Raw genomic sequence first — 23,755 nt, forward strand, 5'->3', positions numbered from 1 at the left:
TGCAACCAGGGAAGAAAGCAAGATAAAGCACTGGGCAAACACGAACAAACAGGACATCACTAGTAATTTAAAGAGAAAAGGGCAATGTGTGAAGGTTATTCTTATTGTCTGGGATCCAATGAAGTGTTAGAAATGTGCCTTTTTTGTCAAGGATAAACAGCACAGGGAACTCTCCTGTTCGTACCAAATGAACCCAGATGCAGAAGAGATTTCCCAGTGTCTCAGGCAGTCCTCTGAGCGACCCAACACGATTGTCCTGCAGATGCATGCCTTCAACAGTTCTCCCTCCCCTGCTCATACCCCATAGCCCTCCTCTCCTCCTCACATGCCACGGAGCAGCGGGAATGCCACTAACCTCAGCATCTGGAGAGACCGCAGCAGCGAAATATTTTGAAGAAAGCCAGAGTTCCATTTAGCACACTCAAGTTTTTTCCCCCTGGCAAGCCTGCAAGTACTGTGCATAATCCTTTCGAGTAGCCAATACCCCACTCGACTCACGTTATCTCTTAACGCTTGCTGCCGTCTGCGTGAGCTTGGCTGGGCGCTCACAGCGAGCTCCTGACTGCAGCCCTCAGAAGGTGGTTTTTAACCCTAGTATCTCAGAAGGCTTTGGACAGATTTGTGCATCTTATCTCTGCCACCTCGTAGATAGGAGCACAGAGTTGATTAATGGCTCACAGCCTGGTTTTCAGAAGTGGTCTCTGCTTGCGTTCCTGCAGATTCACCTCTGCCAGTTCAAGGCCCCGGTATGACTTAAATAGTGAATAAATCTGCGTGTTTTGGCAGGTCAGGGTGTGATCCCTGGAGTTAGATGAATTGAACTCAGCCTCCAGGGAGTTTAATGCAGATCATTACCCCAAAAAGGAGCTTGACTGTAGTCTTCCTTAGACTGAAAACCTCAATGAAGTTGAAGTAAAGACTCCCTCTCTTAAATATCATCAGACACTTAAGACCTGGGTAAGAAACATCCATTTAACTGTGGAAGAGGATGGAAACCTTATTCTATCTAACTCTAGATTTCTTTGAAAATTGTAAATATTTGGATATGAAAAGTGATGGTGTAGCAGACCCTGTGCACTCAGGTTCTGAAATCCTTAAAGCTTACGAGATCATTGGCAAGATCTGTCACAGAACAGCACCTCATACAACATCATGCCTTGCCTAACACAAACAACACGTGAGCATAAGGTTTGTGAGGAGAAGCCAAATCCCATCTCCTGGTTAGGGAGCAAGGGTGCCAGATTGGAAGGTCAGCTTCCCCCAAAATGTCAGCCAGAGCACAGTGTGCCATGAGGTTCAGGGAAGTGGCTAGGATGAATGCACCCCAATTGCCCCGGCATACAGACGGAGGCTGAGACACTCATACAGCAGCCTCTCAGGATGCAGCTGCTGTAAAAACTACAACTCATCTGCCAAATTTCTTACATGGTCAAGACAAAGAGACCAGCCAGGGGAACTCTAATGCTCAACTGAGACAATTCCACTTACAAATCCAGGATGAATCGCTCCCCAGTGAAATAGTGGCCACAGAGAAAGGCCACTAGAGCAGCCTACGGGAGCAAGGTATTCCTATTCTCACATTTCTTTTAGTCAGTAGTGAGCCAGGCAGTAGGACAGACTGACAGATGTATATACTGCACAGTAAGCAAAGGTACTTACTCAGGTTTGATCCAAAATTACCTTTCATATATAAGAACCCCTTTTCAGCAAGTTGTGGAGGTGCTGCAGTGTTTATCTAGCTGGTGGTGCTGGTGAGAATCCAGGTAGGTTAGAGCTTTCTTACTCTTTAGTGAAGAGTAAATCAGAACTGCCTTCACAGAGCTGCTGCTGAGGAGCACACAGCCACTCCTGCAAGGGGCACAACTGGCTGAGAAAGTCACGAAATACCTCAGTGGGGGGTTGTACCTCACTAGGCCTGGGCACAAGTTGGGCACCAAGGAAGACACAGTCCGCAGGGCAGTTCTGCAAGGGGCACGGCTCACATGGAGTCAGGGATGACAGACAGCTGGTGTCAGCAACCTGGGGTCCCTGTGCAGCCGAAGGATGCTAGGAGACCTCAGGCAAACAAAATCACATCAACCAGGTTCAGAGACACGTGAGAAATGTGGTTTTCTGGTAAGAAGCTGGACGAGTCCTCTGAAGCATTTTCCATGAGTGCCGTCTCAGATTTTAACATGAGTTCCTTTTGGCCATGCTTCTGCCTCGTTTGTATTCACTTTCCATGAACATTTAAGCAATGGAGATTTACACACATGAAGGCTTGCAGAAAGTGAATTTAAAGCTTGCATGCTTGAATACTCACAGATAGACAATTAAAGAAGCCAGACAATGATCTAACTGTGCTACTTGTAACTCAGACCAAGTGCGAATAGGCAGAGATCCCGAATGTCAGGGACTGTGGTAGTGATGACAGAAAATTACAGAGCAACAAATACCCTACACTTGGTAGATTTTCTACCCTAAATTGGAGACAACTTATTAATGTAGTAAGATGATAGGATTCCCAAATTTTCTGTTCAGCGCAATGGCACAACAGCAATTGAATGAGACAGATAAGGATCAGACTGCACCCTTCATAGTTAAGAACATGCAGGCACACACTCTAAGTAGAGGAAATTAAATGCAAAATGCAGCTGAGTAATAAATCTTAGAGTAGCTTAGTTTCTCTAGGAATGATGCCGCTGGCAAGACGTGTGAGATCTAGAAGTTTTCAAATCAGAGCTCGTTGGAGAAATTTTGATGGAACCACGTATCTCAACGGAATATGCAATTCTTTCAAAATCAAAACATTTTGTAAAATTGGGTTTGTTTGGCCAAAATTTTATTCTGGAAGAGAAAATGGGACGAAAGCTCTAACAATATTGGAACATTGTGTTTTGACATTTTTGGAAGAAATCATTTCACTTGCACTTTGAAACACTTTTCGTTTTGATAATAAAAGTTGCTTTTGCCCTAGATTATATTCTAAAAGGGGATATTTTCAAATGTCATAATTTAACCGAAGTTCATGAAAGAGGAATTCTGTGAGCTAAACAAAACATTTTGGCAAGTCTCAAACACTTTTTGTTTTTAATTTTCCTTCATGGAGAATTTCAAAAGTTTCAGGTTTTGTTCCAAACAAAACCAGGTTTCAAAATCTTGTCATCTTTGGCTAAGTGGAAATTCCACCTTTCACCCTGCACTACTACTGCAAGCGATCCAAACTTTGCTAAGCCTGTTTACTTGAGAATCCAGGTGTACTCCTAACCAGAGCACTGTGTCCCAGGTCAAAGCTCTTGAACAACATCCACCTGAGGGGCAGGTGCCCCCGCACAGTGCCTGGCAGCCTTGGGCCGTGGATGTCCGAAGCTGGGGGGAGGCTGAGCTGGAATGAAGCACAGTCTCTGCTGAGCACACACCCTGGAGGTGGGTGCACGGTGCTGGACACATGCCATGCTTCTTCTGCCATCACACAGAATGGGTGTAGTTTGCTGCACGTGTTGAGCTTAGAACTAGGGAAAGCTCCTGAGTGCTAACACTGCATATATCACCATATTTGCTTACAAATAATCTTCCTTGTAGAATAACTCCCAAGTACCCTAGCTACAAGGCAGAGATGCCCTTAATGTAAGGAGGAATTTGTATAACGAGTTTGCAAAATCCAGGGATTGGCCTTTGAGTTTACTGAGCCCACCTGTGCGTTTGCAGTGAAGTCTGGGCCCAGAGTGTGCTGGTCCCAAGGGAATAGCTCCTGATGGACAGACTGAAATAACATCCTGCTCTTTCCAACCAGTAATTTGTGATTACTGACCTCTGCCTGGTATAATCTTGAATATGTTCTACGACATCCATCTACTTACGTAATGGAAAGTACGTATGGAGGAGAGTTAATGATGGAGATCTAATGGCACTGTACAACCAGCTCTGCAGACCATTCTCCCTCCAGTGTGCTCTGGAGGGAGTAAATACAACTTGAGCAGTAAATTTAACTTGAAAAACATCCTGAACTAGACCGGGCATGACGCAGTCACCTGCGTTCCTGCCACAGAATACTTGCCCAAAGGGCAATCTCCTTTCATCCCGTCTGCTGGTGCAACCTGTTATGATTCAACGCAAGCGAAGGCAGCAGAAATCAGGCCCAAATAAATAGCATGCAGTTCTTCACTTTTGGAGTTGGACTAGAAGGAGTAAACAGCTCCCCTGAGGAATTCATCTGGCAGATGTGAATGGTCAGCATTTCTTGGCACTCTGCTGCTTTCTGAAATTGAGGTTCAGCTCCCGGAATTCATTTAATTCATGGGCAGGGTCAGGACACAGGGACCAAAACACAGGTATTTCAGCCAGCGGCATTACTTCAGGGCACACTGTATTCATCAGTCTTCTAGTTTTGATCACGCTACATACAGGTGTAATTGGTTACTCTCTCCCAGACTTCCCCCTGTCTCTGTGGCTCTCCTTTCACTCTGGCCCAACTTCTCCCCTATCCACATCTTTGTCCCCAGCCCTGTGACTCACCTTCTGCTTCCCGTGGGCTCCAGTGCCCTGAGGGATCGCAGGGCATTGGGGAAGAGGCGCTGAAGGCGTACTGCACCAGGACTCTTCCTTCCGCACACAGATCACACGCTGATCCCACTTCTCTAGGAGGCCAGGAAAACAGGAAAACACACCAACTTAGTAACAGCTGAATGAGCTGCTTATCCGACTATATTAAAAGCAATGAGACTTAGAATTCAGTTCCACTTAACCCTCTTCTCACAGCACTGACAAGAGTGCTCTCTGACGCTGACCTTCTGTAGGTCTGGGCTGACGGCCTGCACAGATGGCATCTGTGAGTCCCCCCATCCAGCACAAAACAACAGCGACCACGATATCACACTCAGCTGTATCTTCTTCCCTCCCCCTCCCCACTACAACTGGATCAAACCCTGACAAAAGGAAATATGTGTTGCTTAGTGGTTAGAGAAGAGAAATCGGCCTCAGGAGATTTTAGATCTATTTCTGTTCTCCCACCGTGGATTTATTGCTTGAACTTGTAGTATCTTCAGGAGTGTGAAGGCCTTGGGCTTAGTGGTGATTAGAGGAGAGGGCAAAGTCCCAGGCTCAGAACATCACACAGAGCTGCTCTGCAAAGCCCAGCATTGCTACGTATGCACGGATCTGCTTTCGGAGCTGTATTACAAGCCTGGAAAAGGAGTGGGTTATGAACGTCTGGACAAGAACATGCCCTGAATGCTTTACACAGGTGAAACTGTATTCAATACCTGGCAGCTTTGGCACCAGTGGATGGCTCTTTCTGAGCTGGACATGTTAGGCTCCACACTATCAGACGTCATGACATGGCATGGAGAAAGGCACTTCACTGCCCAGTGCCAACATTGCTTCACCTACACAATGCATCTAACACCACCTGCTGTCACTAAAACTTTATCAGCAGAAGCAGCTGATCAGGGAAACCCAGTTAAACATGGATTCACAAATAGTTTTGTTAATACATTCACAAGATCAGGGTTTAAGCCAATGTAGACTGGAGTATCTTTTGTATCTTCCCTGATGTTAGGCTGATATTTATCAGCTGAGGATGCACCTCACACAGTTCAGCCCTACGTTCCTTGCGGTCACAAAATTTGGAATCATGTCTGACCCAGAATTTGTGGTTACTCATCCCAGTAAGTTGTTTATTATTCATAATTTATTGTTCTGCTTTAAGGAACGTTACCCACTGAAAACGAAAGGAAAAAATTAATTATCAACCATTAAATGCACCTAGGAAAAGACAGAAGTTTTAGGCAAACAATTTGTGCAGAACAGAGAGTGTACTCTCCCAGCTATCCAAGTAAGTACAGATTGAGTCATCAATTATTATAATCAATTATGCAAATTTTAACCATCTCCCATTGCGCGATTTATTCCAGCACTGCTTTGCGAAGGGCACCGTGATCCTCAGGCAGAAGTTATTTTGGATCCTCAGCAAGGACACCAGGACTGTTAATTTACTCCCTTGGCCCTCCTGCTCTGTACCATCTCCTTTCCCTTTGCCTGTAGGGAGAACGCATGCTCAGCTGCTCCACAGCTTAGCGTCTCCTATTTGTTGACAGGGATCTATTTGAAAGTCAACGTTCTGTTGGCTTCCTTCGGCGGAAGCAGGGATTGTCAACGGGGGGAGTGGGAATGGAATCGATAGTAAAATCCGTATCCATTTCAGCATGGCCCACAGCCACCTCTACTAAGAGACAGTAAAGGACTGAACTTGCAGACAGTGCAGAAAGGATGCACCTGCTGAAAACGCCTGAAGAATTAAAAGTGACGACGGTGTAGAATAAAGAAGAGGGAGGTGAAGGTGCCCTCCTCTTCCTTGCACAATCTGTAAAGCTTGTAAGGAACAAATTTGGGCATGTTGTGAATAACTTCTCTCTCTGTCTCACTTCACCCACCTGCACTACTGGTATGATGCTGCCTCGCTATTTCATTGCTCAGCTGTCTATTTAGCAGTGGTTTAAGCATCTAACTCAGCTTGCTTAAATAATGCATGCAAAAAAATTCAAGAATCCAGAAGAAAAGGTACTGAGAAATCAAAATGTGGAATCGTTATTGTGCGGTTGTTTTTCAGACACATCTATCCTGACTGTTGGTGGAAGTCCCTGCAATAATAATCTTTCAGTTTCTTTACAAAGAGACTCCTGCATTAGTGCTTGGTCCTGGATGAGGACAGGGCTTCAAAAGCCAAGTTTCCACAATTAGGACCGCTTTTTACTCAAATTAGCAGCTATACAATTTCATCACAGGCTGCCATGGTGGAAAATACTGTAGGCTTATGGACAAACATTTCCTTTACCAGCAAGGACTTGGAGGTAAGAGAAATCACAAGGAGCATCATGTGGGAAAGGTTATGAGCAAACTTTCTCTTTTTACTTTTCCAAATTGGGAGCCAAACTCAACCCTGATGTAACTCCACTGACTGAAAGGAGTTATACAGGGGATGACTCCTGAGTTAAAGTTTTTGGTCTGCAGATCCTTGCACAGAAATCCTACAAACAGCCATGAATGTCAAAACTAATTATGGAATCGCATTTACAGGCTTATGAAAATCTAAGCCAGAACCTTACACCTTCTGGAGCCACTGACATTAAGACAAAATGAGCGTAAATTGGTTCAAAACACTATTAATTAGGAATGATAGCACATCTGACACCTTATACACTGGTGCACATGACTCCTCGAAGTGCAGGGTTATGGAAAATCTAGGCTTTTCTGTTTTCTAACACGCCAAGTACTGGGGAAATTCCATCTTATGAAGTTCAGAGTGCAGGAGGAATTCATTCCTACAGCATGGTAATTCAGCGATGTGAATTCAAAATCAAATGATTACTAGTGAAAAGCAGACAATTCTCTTCAGGGCCAGTACCAGTTGAGTGGGCAACACAAAACCAGCAAAAAATCTGTCATTCCTTTCAGTAAAGAGTGCCTGTTTTCAGAGTAAATTGTATCTCCTTACTTGAAATTCAGAATTGGTGCTCTCCCCTCCAAGGCACTGAAACCTTCCAGCAAGGTTTAAGCAAGCCCAGACATCTAGATCTGGGACACCATACTGACCAAAATATTTGCTTGCTAAGAATGAGATAGCATCAGATTCATGGAAATTAATGCAGTCAACCTCAATGAAAACTTGGAAGAGCAGATGCATTCAAAGTTTTCTGTCCAAGCAGAATTTGCTTCAGAGCCCTATGACAATAACTGTTTACATCCTGCCTACGCATATCAAACAGGAGGCGCGTGAATGGATGCTTAGCGACAGCAGATGAATGCATCTAATAGATGCAAGCCAGGAAATGAAGAGTTTTCCTTTTCTCACTTGTTTTCACTTGTTTTATTGGCTCTATTATGATTTTATTGTTACGTATTATTATAGGCACGAGACATTTTTCATGCTTTTTTCTTTAATGGGAAGATGGAAAATGGGGTGTTCCAATCCCATGTGGAATAGCTACAGGAAGAAATGCTGGTTCTTGATATATTTGATTATTAGATACGTTTAGAAGGCCACCCAGCTGCTGGAGCTTAGGGTGTAAAACATATGTTGGCAAACTTACGTGCAGGTAAATGACTGGAGTAGTACTGCAGACATCAGTTGAACACACTAAACAAGGAAGAGGGTCTTCCAGGAAGATTTTACTTCTCTGCACAGCTTATATAGCTACTTTTGCCAAGGACTAAGGACACAGGATAGCCAACCCCAAATTTACAAGAACAATGTGTTCACATTACTCTCTGTGTCCTGATCCACATCACAACTCGTGCAATTCCTAGAACTGAGGCCCAAAGAGAAGAGCACCTAGTGTTGCGGCACCTTCCATAAAGTTGCATCTAAGCAGGGAAAAGGCCCATGGTCTTCATCCCCAAGCTCAACCTCCCTCCAAGCACAGACCTGTGAGGACCTCAGCCACCCATAGAGCCAGCCCAGTGTTACATTTTTCAACACAAGGCTAATTTTCTCTTCCTGACTTGCATTAAGCAGAGGTCACTGCCTATGCACAGCTCTAGAGAACAAAAGGGACATAAAAGGAACTGAGTGTGCCCGCGGTAGGACTGTAATTTGGATCAGGAGCGAGCTTTTGAAGTGAAGCTCTACATCTTCCCCACTTACAGACCTCTGCGCCCTTCGGGAACTGGAAGCTGGAGCCAGTTTTGCCTGAGACCAGAGCAGAGATGTGCTCCAGGACCACACCTGATGGCCATGGGGTCAGGCCAGAGCTGGGCTGCAACAACCCCCCCCCTAAAGCCCCTACAGTGTTGATGTCAGGTCTTCATTAACAACTGTTTTGCGCTGGGGATCTACTTATATTGGGCCACAATACTTGCTAATGTAGCCAGAGCCATTCATCCTTTTAAGGCCCTTTTACACTGTCAAAACAGCACGGAAGGGGCCTCTGCACATTAGAGACCAGGCCCAAGGCTCTCAGCAGCTGAGTATCAGCCCTCTGTTTTTTACATGAATAGTCCCATTGAAGTGAATGAGTTTATTCATTCAAGTGAGGCAAGTAAAATTTGGGCCATGGTGCGCACTTTGTGTAAAAATATCTGCAAAGATTTACAGTATTCCCACACACAGATAAGATTATCCTTGGCCAATTTTACCTCCTACTTGTCTTGCGCAGTGACCCAATTTTAGGAGTTGATACCGGCGTGTATCTCTTAACTGAGCAGCGCTGGGCACATCGGCCCTGGAAGTTCAGCACATGAGCTCTTCCACTATTAGTCACTATAATACTACTGTCATCCTTGCTTTGATTAATAGATCAGAAATATGGGCATGTTTTAGACAAGGTCATTTATATATTTCGGTGACATTTTTAATTGGTCCCAGCAACACTTCTGTATCTGTTAGCATTGGGAATCTCATTTTAACAAGGCACTGGACTCCTTGAGGCTGTCTCTTTAAATCTCTTCAGTAATACTTAGCACACAGATTTGAAAACCCAAAGGACTCTTTTTTTTTTTTTTTTCCCCTAGAAAATCACTATTTATTTAACAGATGATAAGTCTGTTATGAAATTTTAGATTTAGCAGGCTATCCGCTGTGCGTTATTTAAGAAGCAACTAACTAGGGGTTATTAAGAACATATTGATTGAGTTATAAGAAATATGCAATAAAGTCATATTTGGTTACATAACAATTAACTCGGTATCAATGTGTTTTAAAAGGCAGATGGCATTTATTTAACACACAATACGTATCTTCTGAAATCTAAATTAAATTGGAGAAACTTAATTTACCTAAAAATGATTATAGGCTTGAAAATTCCGAATTAACTTTCAGAATTTCACATCAGTCATTTTCACATGTAGGGAACAAAAGGATTCAATTGCAAAACTGCAATTAAAGCAAACACCGTTCAGAGCACAAGACCTCTCTTTATCAACTCCTAATAGGATTTGATTGCTCTCCCCATATTAATCTGCAATAAAGGTGGAAAATCTCATCTGAGCAGAAAATGACATCTCTCTGCCTCCTCAGATAAAGTGCAGGCTGGCTGCTGAAATGGCCATGGTGTCCTAGCAGTGAGGGAAGGAGCCTGATCCCTGACGGAGGCAGCAGCTTTCAAGGTGCTCTCACTGCACAAAGCAGCAGTGCTGAGACAGCTCTCTGGGTGCTAATATGCTTGTAAATTCGGCCTCCTGCGCTACGTACTGCTACAGTCCTGAAGGACACTGAAGTTTGCTCTCTATAAAATAACAAAGCAAAAAGCAGAGGAGAAATGCCAATAGGGAAGGTGAGTTAACAGCAATGCAAGGTCAGTCCTTCAGGAACCTCTCTGCTAGGGCTCCCACAGCTCCTGCTGCCTATCCAAGTGCTGCGTACAAGTATTTAGATGAACTACTCAGGTGATGAGATCATCCTGGAGTAAGAGTTGCTATGAACTGCAATGTGGTGCAACTCTTGCCCAGAGCCCTGTGTTCATTTCATTTTGATTGGTACCATGCTGGTGTGTGCCTATCAGACATGAACACACACACACTCTGACCTCCAAGCTCTACTCAGGGTGCAGCAAGATGCTTGCATGGTACTCAGGGGTTTAGGTCTTTGGCTCAGCTCCCATCTCAGACTTGCAGCTCAGGGAAGGAGGCAGCAGTTGTCCCTCTCCCTGGCCCTGCCACCTCTTTGCCCTGTGACACTCCACTGCCTATGAGCTCTGTGGTGCCACTGAAGGAGAAAAAAGATTCCCCTTGTCCTTGCAAAAGAATGAGAGGAGGAGGGGGAATGTGCAGGCACCACTGAAGCCCACAGGTATTTGTGAGGAGCAATAACAGCAGGAATCACAGTGCCAGAATCGTTGATTGAAAATTCCTCCTGTAACATATGGAAAAAGATTTGCCCTTTACATGGCAAATCAATGGCCCTCAACAGAGAGCTACAGGCTGAGAAAGGAAGGGCAGAAAACAGATCAATAACCTCCTCAGTATGAACCAATTTAGGAAAGAGCCTTAACCCAGACAGAGCACAGCACACAACAAAGCTGCACTCCTGGAGTGGGCGCCCGGGTTGTTCCCTTGTTTCCCCCCTTCCCGTTCAATTCAGTGCAGGAGTACAGAGCAGCGCGTGATCACCTTTCAAAGTAGTGGCCATCAATGGGTGGAAACCACTCCAGGGTGACAGTGGTGGAGGTCCGAGCCACAATCTGGGGGGCGATTGCAATAGGAGCCGGTTTCTTTGCGGGCTGCCAGCTCTGATAGACGAGGTCCAAGTAGCAGTGCATCCTGGCCACTTGGTTGGGCGTGAAGGAGTCGGTGCAGTCATCATCTGAAATTCAAACAGAAGCCACATCAACCACGTGGGAGAGAAGGTGGAACCAAGAGAGAGAATCGTGACCCGGTGAACAGCAGCTTCTTGCAAGGGTCGGGACGGGTTCTCGCAGCACTCCAAAGTTAATGGCCTGTGAACAAATTACTCCGGTCACTTGTGGAGGCAGGTGAAAGGAAACAGAAGTTAAAAAGGAAAAAATAAATCAATACATGTTCTCTCCTTCTGGTCCAGGATTCATATGAAGCCCCTAGATCATCTCTAGAGGCAAAGACACGTGGAGGTGAAGGAACAGAAAGCCTCAGTGCAGCACCTGAGGTCAGAACTGGGACTACTAGTGGAACTCTGGGCTTCAAAGAATTTTATGTCTAAATAATATGTCTGAGAGAGGATAAAAGGGCAAGGGACAGCTAGTGTTAGGACAAAGCACTGACTGAGATTCATGCAAACTGCGTGCAACAGACTGACAGATTTCTTAGATTAATGAACCACAGAATGTTAAAAACATTACAGCTCTTAAATATTCTAAAGAAGAAACAAAAAAAGATAGACAAGATCAACTTAAATTTACAAATACTGATTAAAAATGTAAATTTGGGTGCAGTAAAGCAACCTTATTTCTTAAAAAGCTCCCCCCGTGGCTATTAAGATCCTAACCCCTTTCTGTACATTTTTTGATATTTCAAATTTCTTTTTCATTCAAACAGAGAAACAATTTTGCTGGTTAGCTTGCCATAAATACCCATTTCTCATTTAATCCATTTCCCCCAAACATGATTTGGCAACAAGAACATGTCTACTACCCTCTGAACACCATACAACGACGACAATGCCCCGGAGAAGTAGAAAATGACTATTTCTCTATTGTGCAGATCACAGAAGGCGTAAGCATGTTGTGCAAAGTCACCCAGAAAAGCTATGCTGAACTGACTGCTAGCACTGCAACTGCTTTTCTGCTCCTCTTCCCATCGGATGAAAAGGTCTTGAAAACACAGAGTGTTGTTTCATGTGTGCCTGTGGAGTTCCCAGCCCAGTAATGCTCAGGCCCAGACGGGACCTGTGCACGCTGCTGTGATGCGAACAACAGCTTGGCTCGGGTCAAGCAGGATGCTTTTCTGGGGAGATGCAGGTCACCAAAGGCTGTGCAGAGAGTCGCTTGTGTGTGTGCGTAAGCTGGCAGTTCAATATTGTAATAGCGCTACTAGATGCTCCGATGTCTTCAAGTCCGTGCCCCGTGGAACTCAAGAGGAACGAAAAAATAGGAACTTGTTCTAAAGAGAAGTGTGAATTCGCTGGCTAATTTAAAACCTGCCCGCATCTTCCCTGAGATGCAAGCAAAAGGAAGACAGCTTCAGTTGGGACCCTGCTCAAATTACAGCCCCAAATGCAGTCCTTCCCCAGTAAGGACACGTCAGTTCAGATGTTCTCCTGCGCCTCTCCTAACTCCACTGAGCAGGGGACCTCCCCTCATCAAACAAGCACAGCAGATAGACAGACACCACCAGCTTGAAAATATCTACAAATCCCCGTGGGTATGCAAAGAGCTGCTTGAATATGACATCTCTGGGTTTCCTCAATAATTATCGATGGGCTATCCCCAAGCACGTTGTAAAAGCCATAAATATTCTTCACGGAAGCCCAGAAGGAGACAAAGGCCTTAACAGCCATCATAAAGGAACAATAAAATATATATAGGACAAGGCAGTGAGACAATGGCACAGAAGAAAGATGACCTGCATTCTTGCCGTGTTTAAACATCAGCACAGGCTGTGTCCTGGGGGAGGGGGAGGAAGGAGAGGGGAGAGAGAAAGGTATTTCACTGGATCACTTGATCTCAAGAAAGGTTCAGGATCCTCCAATGAAGTGATAATTTGAGAAATTCAAGAGGCTGTGCTGGGATGACTATTGCAACAGAATTCAGAGGCAGAATTCCTCCTGATTTCATGGAGAAGGGTCTAAAAGACTAATTTATCTTTTATTTGGGAACACCACAGCTATTTAGACTTGTAAAAATAATTTACAAGTCAAATTTCTCACACTTCCTCATCTTCTGGACATCATAACTTCCTATTTCAGGGGAAAAAATAGCTACCCATTGAGTCAGTGCTTTGCTACAGAGTTAGGGGTAACTGCACAGAATGATGTTAGACAGACAGACCTACGCAATCTGGTCAAGCTGTATATAAGCAGCAAAACAGAAAGGAAAGAAAGGCAATGTTTAGAGCTGCACGACCTCAACCTACATGTTTCAAAGGTATTTGAGATCTTGATATATTTTTATTCCACTAGCAACAACAGAAAAGCAAACAGATTCATGCATGAGCTCTAGAGATGCCTATCATGTCACTTCACTTAATTTTTCAAGGAAAAAAAATAAAGAAGGTGGTTTCAGCTCAGAACACCAGCACATCTTTAGCTCCTAGGAGCAGACAGGTATCTCAGTCCCTTGATGAGGAAGTTTCTCTCTGGAAGAGACCTCAGCATTCAGAGCCATTTGCCCTCCACGCCCTGTCACATACACACAAGTGGATTTTGTGGAGGGATGTTGTCATCTGATGTGGCACCAACCATTGTGTGTGATGTTACCAGGAGGCTGTATCAGGCAGTAGGAGTCTTTGCCCTACCGCACGCACTGGAAGAGCACAACACGCTGAGGAGCTGACTCAGTGCATGTGTGCTTGTCCCTGAAAACACCCTCTAAACAAATAGGAAAATAAAGAGAAAACTAAGCATCACTTTTAGCTAGAGCCATGAAGGACATAAAAGCATTTCTGTTATAAATCATTTCAATCTGTGCCCCAGATGACATCAAACACTTTGCTTCTCTACAGTTTTATTTCTGAATAAGCACTCCTGTGACCTTTTGAGTGGGCAATCTGTGTTTTCGCCTGGGTATAAAGGTGCCCTTCAGTGGCTAGAAGTGTATTGGTCCCCTTTAAAATGTTGTTGAAGCTGTCAGTTCAATGTCACAAACCTTCATCATGGCTAGACCCTTTGACCTAAAATAAGGGGAAATATGAGCCAAGGTATCCCCTGTTCTTTCTGGGAAATAACAGAGAATCCTTCAACTCCCCTTGAACTTCCAGAGGTGGAGCAAGGACCCACCCCACTCTCTTCCAATGGGCAAGGGTCACGGGAGCTCCTGGCTGCTTTGTGTTGTGCCCTGGGGTAGGGGTGCCATGATCAGCACCCCAAGCAGCACAGTCGTGCTGACAGAAGCCTCCCGAATTATAGCTACAGAATGGGGCTTTTGTTTATTCCTCTCAGAGCATCTGTAGTTGCACTCCCAGCACCAACCAGCATGGCCCACTGGTAGTCTTTGACCAGAAGAGCAATCTTGATCTATGTACCAGCCTGTATTCACATGTAATGATGAAGCTCTGATCTGAGTGATTCTAGCTAAACACAACTAAACTCCAAACTAAACAATAAACTAGTATTTGAAGGACACTTGGAGCAGTGTCTCATTAAGTGTATACCTAACACAGGTTTATCCTACAGCCTGGGTAGAGTCAATATTCATCTGACATTCTATATCTCCCTTGGGAGAGGCCACAGAATCTCTGAATTTGGGTTTTTTTCAAAGAAGACCTCATAGATCAGGCATCCAGATCCCAGGGAAACAGGGTGTCAAATTTGCTGTAGAGCCTTTAGCTGTTTTCTTAATGATTATATCTCATTTCTTCCCTCTCAAACTTTCTGCCTGGTCATCACATGAAACTATGTAAAGTTGGGGAAAACTAGAAAAAAAGAACAGGAAAACTGGATGGGATTCCTGAGGCCATCAAGTCTGATCCCTCACTGAGTCTGGTCCTAGACCAATGGAAACACATGTCAGCATAAGGCCCTGCATGAAATAGGCTGTAGAAATCAGAGCTAATCCTGCCAATCTTTGTTCTTGCCCAACCACAGACACCATCAGCAAACCACGGAAACCCAAGTACCTGCGTAGCTCATGAAGTTACTGAACGGCGTGTTTAGGAAACTGTGAAAACCGCACGTGTCGTTGCCAGGCCCAGGATCCCCACACAGCTTGTGCTTAGGAGCAGGGTTGGTGTCACTGCAGAGGTCCCCGGTCTCGAAGGAGGGCTCGGTTTCCATGCACGGATCGCTGCAGGAGAGGATTTCTGAGATTCCCCGGAAGACGTGATAGAGCCCCAGGCTGTGCCCAATTTCATGGATCATTGTGTGTGTGTGGCCAGGGATGCCATAGAAGGAGGGATTCAGCACAATGCCACCTGCAAGGGGAAAAGAGAACAGTAGCTTCTATGTTTGCCTCATCTTCTTTAGAAGAGTTAGAGAAAGGGAAAGGAAGACAGTCCTGAGGGCAGGTCTGCTGGCAGTTCATCGGATTCTCTACAGCACAGACTGCTTTTTGCATGTTGCCTGCTCAGAGAAACTGCACAGCAAACTTTAATCTCCTGCTTAATCTGGGGCTCTAAGGATGAGGAAGCATGGGACAAAGCTCAAGGTCCCAAACCAAAACCACAGTGACAAGGAGCCTTTCAACTGAGTATGCTCTATGTGGGTTTTTGAACTTAAGAGAAAAATCCTACACATAGTTACTTCACACTATGTGACCTCAAACACTTCATGTGCTTGGAGAGTGATCCTGCCCAGATATGTGTAAGCAACATACTTGATACCAAGACTTAAACAGATTCACTGGGTTGGAAAAGACCTTTGAGATCGTTGAGTCCAACCACAAAACCCACCTGGAGCCCTCTCTGCATATTATCCCCACAGGGCAAAGATAGAACAGAACCCTATTAACTTCTGAAATGCCTGAAACATCACACTATGTTGCACCAAGATTTGCAAACTAAAAGCTGGACAAAGAAAACAGGATACACCCGAGGCTGGAGCAGTTTTTGCAGGGTGTGCCTTGCTCATACAGAGAGCTTTGAAGTAACTGTCAGGAACACGCTCTGTTCATACACTCAGCCTGATCTGAACTGTGCGGCCCACCAATGAATATTCATAAGCCTAATGTGTCAAACAATATGAAATCCTGGAATGTGATCATTCTAAAAGCATTGTGGGGCTGTTAAATGTGCACAAACAATATAAGCAGTGATTATTTTTTGTTGTATGCGTTCTGGGATGCGTAGATAAGCAAATCGTATATCAGTGAGGCTTTACAGTATATTGAATTAATCATAAGAATTGTATTTTTAGCTCAGCTAGATGTACCTTTGGATTTATGATATGCTTCGTATTTTCTTTATTTAGCTTGTTGACCTCAACTTTTCCAAGCCTTTTATTTAAAACTGTTTGTGTATCTTGCCTACCATGTGAACTGGAGAGTGCTTTGTAAAAGTTATAGTGGGGAAATAAATCTTGGATATGGTACACTAATAATTTAGTGACAATGAGGAGAGAAAAGGCTTTGGCAGGAGGAACTTTATCAGTGACTGTAGCGCAGGGAAGATGAGATCACCGGGTTCTGACACACTATAGAGTCTTCCTTCTCATCTGCCTGGAGACTTGGTTGCAAAACCCATGGAGTTACAGGAAAATAAGACAAAGAAATTATTAAGAAGTCACCTAATTCCACTCTCAAACAACACAGGACCAATTAGGTCTGTAGCATCCCTCACACATACTTGCCTAACGTCTCTTTACAACCCCTGATGGCATGACTATCCCAGCAATCAATTTCAGCACTCAGTATCCTTATGGCTGCAGGGATTTAACTCACTTCTAATCTGAATTGATTTTTTGGCAATTTAAGTTCACGACTTCAAGTCCTGCCTCACATGGATACGAAGAACAGAAGATTCTCCTCCCCTTTCATCAGCTTTTATGAGATTGTCATCATTCTCACTTCATTCTCTTTTCCTTCACTCTGAATAACCACAATCCATTCGACCTTTCCTCATAGCTCAATCCTTTTTCTAGACCTCCCTGACTGCTGCTCTCCTTTGGTTTTCTCAATTGTCTCGCATTTTCCTGCAAGTAGAGTGTCCACTCGTGATGCACCGTTCCAGCTACAACTTTATCAGTGCTGAAGAGGGGGGAAGGACCACTTTGGATGTCTTGCCTGGACACGTGCATACACGAGCAACAGAGACAAGGTTTTCCCTTGTGCACAGGCATGTGTGACTGCACACACAGTGGGTGCACAAATACACACAGAGAGTTAAGAAAACTGAACTGGGAATTTAAATACAGATGCAAAAGGGTGAACAAAATTAATCACACTCAGCATCGTGCCTGTTATGCCACATGTGGCATCTGTACATCCTTTGTGCAGCACTGAACTGGGCCTTACACCAGCTCTCCACAGACCCCATTAATTGTCCACAGACCTACCCATATGTAGCCACTGCAATCCCCATGCTCCCTGCACCCCTCTCTCCCCCTTCACCCAATACATGCCCTCAGCCCTCCAGTGCTGAGGGTGTACCCATGTGGGGCTGTTTACACCCAGGGAGGACCTTGGTATATGGTTTTGTGGGGGTCCTTTCTCAAAGATACTTCCAAGGTTTGTTTTCTAGTGCCAGAATTATTGGTGAAATGCCTCAGCAGGACGTGCCTTCAAAATACAGGCTGGGTAAATGGTTCTGGCACTGGACAGCCCCGAGGCAGCTGGAGAGGGAGATTTTAGTTTTGCCTTTGTTGAAAATTTATATTTTTCACAGCTGTCAAGAATCTAAATCAATTGCAGTTTTACAGAAAAGATAAACTCCCTCACCCAGACAATCTCTATCCCAGCCTTTAGATCTGCACCACAGGACATATTTCATATTTTTTATTAAGTACATATTGGATTTATAGAAGAGAGTAAAAAAAAGATTAAAGATGAATTCTTACAGACCAAGCACAGGTCCAGGAGGGCTATTATGACAGGAAATTATGGCCATTATTTATTTATTTTTACTTTTTTTCCACTGCAAATCAACTTTAAACTGTTGGCTAACGCCTTTTTTTCTTCTGAGATCTTTTTTTGGTCAATGAATTCTGTCAATACTCTGTAGGAGCTGAATCTAAATTGGTTTGCTCAGGTATGATGTTGACAATTAGCTTAACGAAGTGACAGAAGAACTCATCAGGGCTTTGGGCAAGCCCCAGCCCTCTTGTAGAGGGTTCTCCTTGGTGCTCTGGTGCTCTCCCCTTCTTCTCTGCTCCCTCCCATGGCAACACCAAAGGAAGCTGTGAAAATATTGATTTAAGGATGGATTGGCTATATCACAGCATTACTTCACTCCAGCAGCAGCATCAAGGCCAATGTTTCTAACAGCAACTCATACCGTTGCACAGTCACAAGCAGAGTTACTGGGGGGCTAGTGCAGGAGTTGGGGTGGTGGTGTTACAAAGTGATAAAAATCACTGGATATGGTTTAGCATAGGATGGGAATGGTTGGACTTGATCTTCAAAGGTCTCTTCCAACCTTGTGATTCTGTGAAATCAGAGCATCATAGGTGCTGGTTGAGGCTGGGGTTAATCTCTCTCTGGTTTTGCCAGGCAACACGGGAATGCTCATGGGCAGGCATTTACAGCATCTTCTTTTGGGTGCTCCCAGCATGAGCCCACAGAGACGGGGCTGGAGGCAAGTCAGAGTGGAAGTGGTTTCCCTTCCAGCCTAGCCTGGCAGGAGACTCTTGGGTGTCAGGTCCTTGGGAAAGGAAGTTTGCTTACACTTCTCCAGAGCAGCTTCAGAGCTGGATGACATAATAAAACATTTGCTAAGGGAAGTAGGGGAGCCAGCTACAACTGCTTGGTCTGACCACAGAGCCTCTCTCAGCTATGGAGAGGTGACTGTGAAGGGAACTTAGCATCTTGGTCTTGGGGCAATGTACTTTTGAGCATGGAAAAGCCTCCCTGAGTGATGACTCGAGTTGTAGTTCAGCTCTCATAGTATGCTATAGAATAATAAACACCATATTCTGCCTTTTCATCCAGGTTTATATCTGCCACATCTTTTTTGGTTCGCTCAACATGGGGTTGGGTAATATAAAATCTGGTTGAAACAGCTTTTCACAAAGACTGAACTTGGCTGAAACTAGACTTCACTTCCAGCCTATGAAGGTCTGGACAGGCTGGAGGAATATCTGGAACCCCTGCTCTTTCAAGATGACCAGATCAGTTTTGCAACCCCAGGAAGGTTTGTGCAGCTAAGAGAAATATATACAGACTCAGTTGGTGCCTTTTGAGCTTCATCTGATGCTGCAGGTGTCAGGACAAGGAGTCACTTGGGAGGCTGCACAGCTTTGTCTGGAGCCCTGGGTTCCAGCAGCCGTACTCAGCAACCCAGTTAGGAAACATGCAGGGCAAACCGCAGAGTAGCAAACTCTTTCCAGTTCCACTCAAATGAACATTAGAAACACAAGCTCTTGGCAATTTGCTCTTTTGCACATTGGTGAACAAAAATAGCAACAAATGGTAACTGCAGTGTGTGAGGACAATTAATTGTACACTTAGTAATGATCTAAGGATCAGAATGTAGCAGGCTAAGGTTAAAAATTCACTTCTGTCTAGCATCCCCCTACCTATCCCCCCCAATCCTCTTCACAAAGTGCTCCCATGGAGCAAATGCCCTGTAAAGTAGCTTCACTTAAAAGGTGAAATACTTTCAGCTTGACATCATCTACAAATACCATAATATGCTTTGGGTTTATAACCTAATATTTTCCTGGTTGTGAGCCAGTATCTGGGAATCGTGAAATACTTTTTTTCCCCTGACTATATATTAGAGGAACGATAAGAAATCAGAACAGAGCTTAACGCATATTTGTCTTTCCTTCTTAGTGCCTCAAAAGAATGCTTTACAAAGAAGGAACATCTTTATCACTCACCTAGATGCATCAAGGCTTCCTTGTCCCAGGGCCAAGTTGCCACTCCAGCCAGCTCTTCCTCGGAGGAGTTGGCAAAGAAGATGTTGAGGTGTGTGGATCCATCCAGTTTGAGTATGTTCTTCAGTTCATTGACATCTAAGTATGCTCTGTAGGAAAAGAAAAGCTTTTGGGTTTGGGTTGGGTTTTTTTTTTTCCCCTAAAGGTGACACAAAAAGCAACAAAGTATTGAAGAAGCACTGCAATCCAGGCAAAGATCTTACAATATCCTGCGTATCAGTCACCTGAAACAGTTTAATAACCAACTCCCAAACTTCAATTAACTTTGCATTCATACAGTAAATCTCATCTAAGGACTTCAGGCCATTGATTAACTAAGGCCACAAAATCCAAGGTAAATCCATAAAGCTGTCCACATTCCTAAGATAAGTATAGGAATCTATTTATTATGAATGTAATTAACCATGTATTATGGTCAGTAAATCTTTTTATATCAGCAGTTACCTTGCACATTTCCTCTAAGCTGTTTATTAGTGTTACCTCTAATTTTCCTTCACAATAACAAGTTTCACATCTTCAGGCTGGTGCATCAACCAACACCAGCTCACAAAGTTACTCCTTTGGCACCAGTGGCAGTCACTTCTGCTCAGTTGCACATGGTTCAGCCCTGACATAGGATGCTGGTTCAGGAATTGATATTTCCGGCAAGTTGTGCTGAGAGACCTCCTGGCAAGACACCTCCACACGGTACCATACCATGACATAAATTGCTAAGGCTCCCTAGGGTGATCAGGAACTCTCCTTAGCTTTTGGGATGTCTGGAGGTTACAGAGAAGTCTGCTGTCAAGCAAAGCCAATGCCTTAAGCTGGATGGCCACTGGAAGTACTTTTGGCACTCTTTTCAAGGAGTGGGCTTTGTCAAGGCTGGAATACAAGAGGAGCTGCTTGCCAAAGTGTGTAGCATGGTGTCATGCTGCTTTCCGTGGAACCGTGATGCTCTAACTCAGAGTAAAACTAGAGAACGTGAAACATCAGAGTAAACCCATTGCTTCTCTATCTCCAGTTCATGTATTTAAGTGTTGTGTAACACATATTCCCAAAAAAGGATGAGTTGTAGTGCCTTTACTACAGGTGGAACCTTTACAAGACAGGTGGAAACAATGGAAAGGTATCACGCTGAGTCAAGCATAGCTGCTGAGCTTTTAGGGAAAGGACACCATGATGGTCTTGAGCAGGCTGATCCCCCTTTCTGTATGTGGATGAGTGTGTACAGGGCTCACGTAGCTCTCACAAACCAAACACACTCACACAATCACTAAGTAGAGCTCCTTGCATACTTTGCAAGGCTTTCGTTCCCAGAAGGGTGAAGAAAAAATAGGGGAGTTGGCTCAGCACCAAGATCTTTCTGTCCTTCCCTGGAGGACTCCCCAATGGAAAACACATTCATATTTCCACAATAGCTTCCCCTGCCACTTGCTGAAGTCATTGCCTCCAAAATAGTTCATGGCTGGGTGTCCCCAGGCCCTCGCTGACTCATGGAGGAAGACGTGCTCTTTGGGGACACCAGTGGAAGGGTATGTTTCCATTCCATACAGTGTTTATCTTCCGATCGATGCGGATGACATCCTGAAGGACAGGTCAGCACTGTGACCCTCTACACATTTCTCATCTCTCCACTGTTCCCAACACATCTATGGAAAATACACAGATCTTTCCCTTAGCTCCTCAAGCTTGTTCTCCGTGTATCTGCACAATGTTCTGAAGAAACATGTAATCTATTCCTAGGATCTTCTTTGTGCCTTCCTGAATGTGGGCTCATAGTTCCACATGAAATTACATATGAGAGCAAAAGCACATTTCCAAATGCAAGTGTAAGCACCTTGGGGGAACACGTGACAGAGGACGTGTGATATGAAGGGGACGATGTGTCCACGTATGGCAGTGTAAGTAAAAAACAGTGAGCAAAAATGTATGAGAGAACATAGGAGTGATGTGATACTTCGTGCAAGAGAGAAAAGGGCAGAAACAGAAGCACTGTGTACCTCTGAGTAGAAAAATGTTTGTGTGTTTTGTATCACAGTGGGAAGGAAAGGCCCGCTGTCTGCACTGAGGCTGCGGTTGTTGACTCTGGATGCAGATACTTTATGGCCTATGCAAATCCCTGTAGGAGTAACTATAATCCAACTCCCCTCCTGAGATTACCATTTTTATCCTCACTCTTCTCTTATGGTTTCAAATAATCTAAACTAATATTTCTTTATTCTCAGCCGTCTCTTTGCTTATTGTTTACACAATCCGATCCCCATTTATATCCTCGGTTCACGGCCACAATCACTCTCTCCCTTGCAGACTGGCTATGTGCTTCAACATCTAGGGCTGTTCTGTACATGGATTATTAGTGCAGACAACATCCAGAGCAAGCAGCGCTTAACTAATTGGCCAGTGATGTCAGTGCATCACCAAGAGGGAACTTAGGTCTTGTGTAAATCTACCGCGCTAAGTCAGTTGGACTTGGCTTTACAGTATTCCTCTGACCGCTAATTCCCTGCTAGCCAACGAAGGGCTGCGAGCGGGCAGGATGGATCCAAGCCATGTAAGAACAGGAGGCTCAGAGCAAACTGGCTGCACAGGAGCAGACGTAAACAGATCGTGCATGGGAGGAAGTAAATGGAAACCCCTCTGTAAAAGCAGACAGCAACCCCTGACGTATAAACATGCCCAAGCGTTTAACTCCCTCATCAGCGCGTGAACACGTGCCTGTGTGTGCGTGCATGAACGGAGGTGTGAGTGTGTGAGCAAAGGCTTGGGTTGTGCACACAGGCAAGACAGCCAAGAGCATGTCCACAAAGGAACCAGCATGTGTGTGTGTGTGTGTAAGAGATAAAAACACGAGCTGGAATGCCGCCCTCTCCTTCCTCCCCATGTTTCTAATAACCTCCCATCCCTATCCATCATCACCACATTCCTACACTCAAGGAGGCATAAATTAACTACTTTTGCAGTTCATGTCCAACTACGTAGCCGCAGGCAGCAGACCCAAGAGTTACCAGGTCAAAATAGTTTTCAGTTATTGTGTTGGATGAGGCTGACTCCCCCCGCTGCCGCGGCTGCTTTGTTATCAGCCCAGACTATCTGACCCAACGCAATCTGCGAGCAGTGCTTACACTTCTCAAGGTTATGTGGGTCCCCTGATAGAGGACATAATGTCTGTCACATGGGCTCGTGCCAAAGAGAGCCAAAGAGCCCAGCCTTTCCAGCACTGCCAAACTCACATTTCAAAGACATGAGTGCAGTCTTGGAAAGGGATCAAAGCCTTTCCAACTGTCATTAGAATATTTCCTTTATGCATCTCTCTGTGAGTGCCAGCAACATATTTCATAAAATTCATTGGCTCAGGATGGTACCTCCAATATAAACCTGAATGGGGGAACTGTCAGGGCAAGTCTATGTGGAAAACAAAACAAAACCCAAAGCACAACAAAACACGTGTAATTCCTGTAATGGAAAAAACATATGATGCTGTGAGCGTGCCTTGCCCAAGAAAGCCTAATGAGCCTATTAGTGCATCATAAAAGGTCTCCTTTGCTGGAATCTGGTTTAGAGATAGAAATTCTGTGGGCTGTTTAAGGCCATGTGGGACACCAAATCATATCAGGCAATGTGCACGTTCCCACCCAGATCTTT

The 23,755-nt window shown here is 44.6% G+C and overlaps 1 protein-coding gene across 1 annotated transcript in view; it reads right to left on the reverse strand.

Moving 5' to 3' along the window:
• PAPPA (pappalysin 1) overlaps positions 1-23,755 on the reverse strand; it is a gene marked incomplete at both ends in the record, with an annotated part of 177,702 nt that overhangs the window by 103,972 nt on the left and 49,975 nt on the right. The window contains 4 exons of the mRNA XM_084272503.1: positions 4,495-4,616; positions 11,083-11,275; positions 15,220-15,513; positions 20,075-20,220. Coding sequence (XP_084128629.1) covers positions 4,495-4,616; positions 11,083-11,275; positions 15,220-15,513; positions 20,075-20,220 — 755 coding nt within the window. The remainder of the gene's footprint in view (positions 1-4,494; positions 4,617-11,082; positions 11,276-15,219; positions 15,514-20,074; positions 20,221-23,755) is intronic.

Source organism: Gallinula chloropus (genome assembly GCF_964237585.1).
Source record: "Gallinula chloropus genome assembly, chromosome: 18".
Taxonomy (NCBI): Eukaryota; Metazoa; Chordata; class Aves; order Gruiformes; family Rallidae; genus Gallinula; species Gallinula chloropus.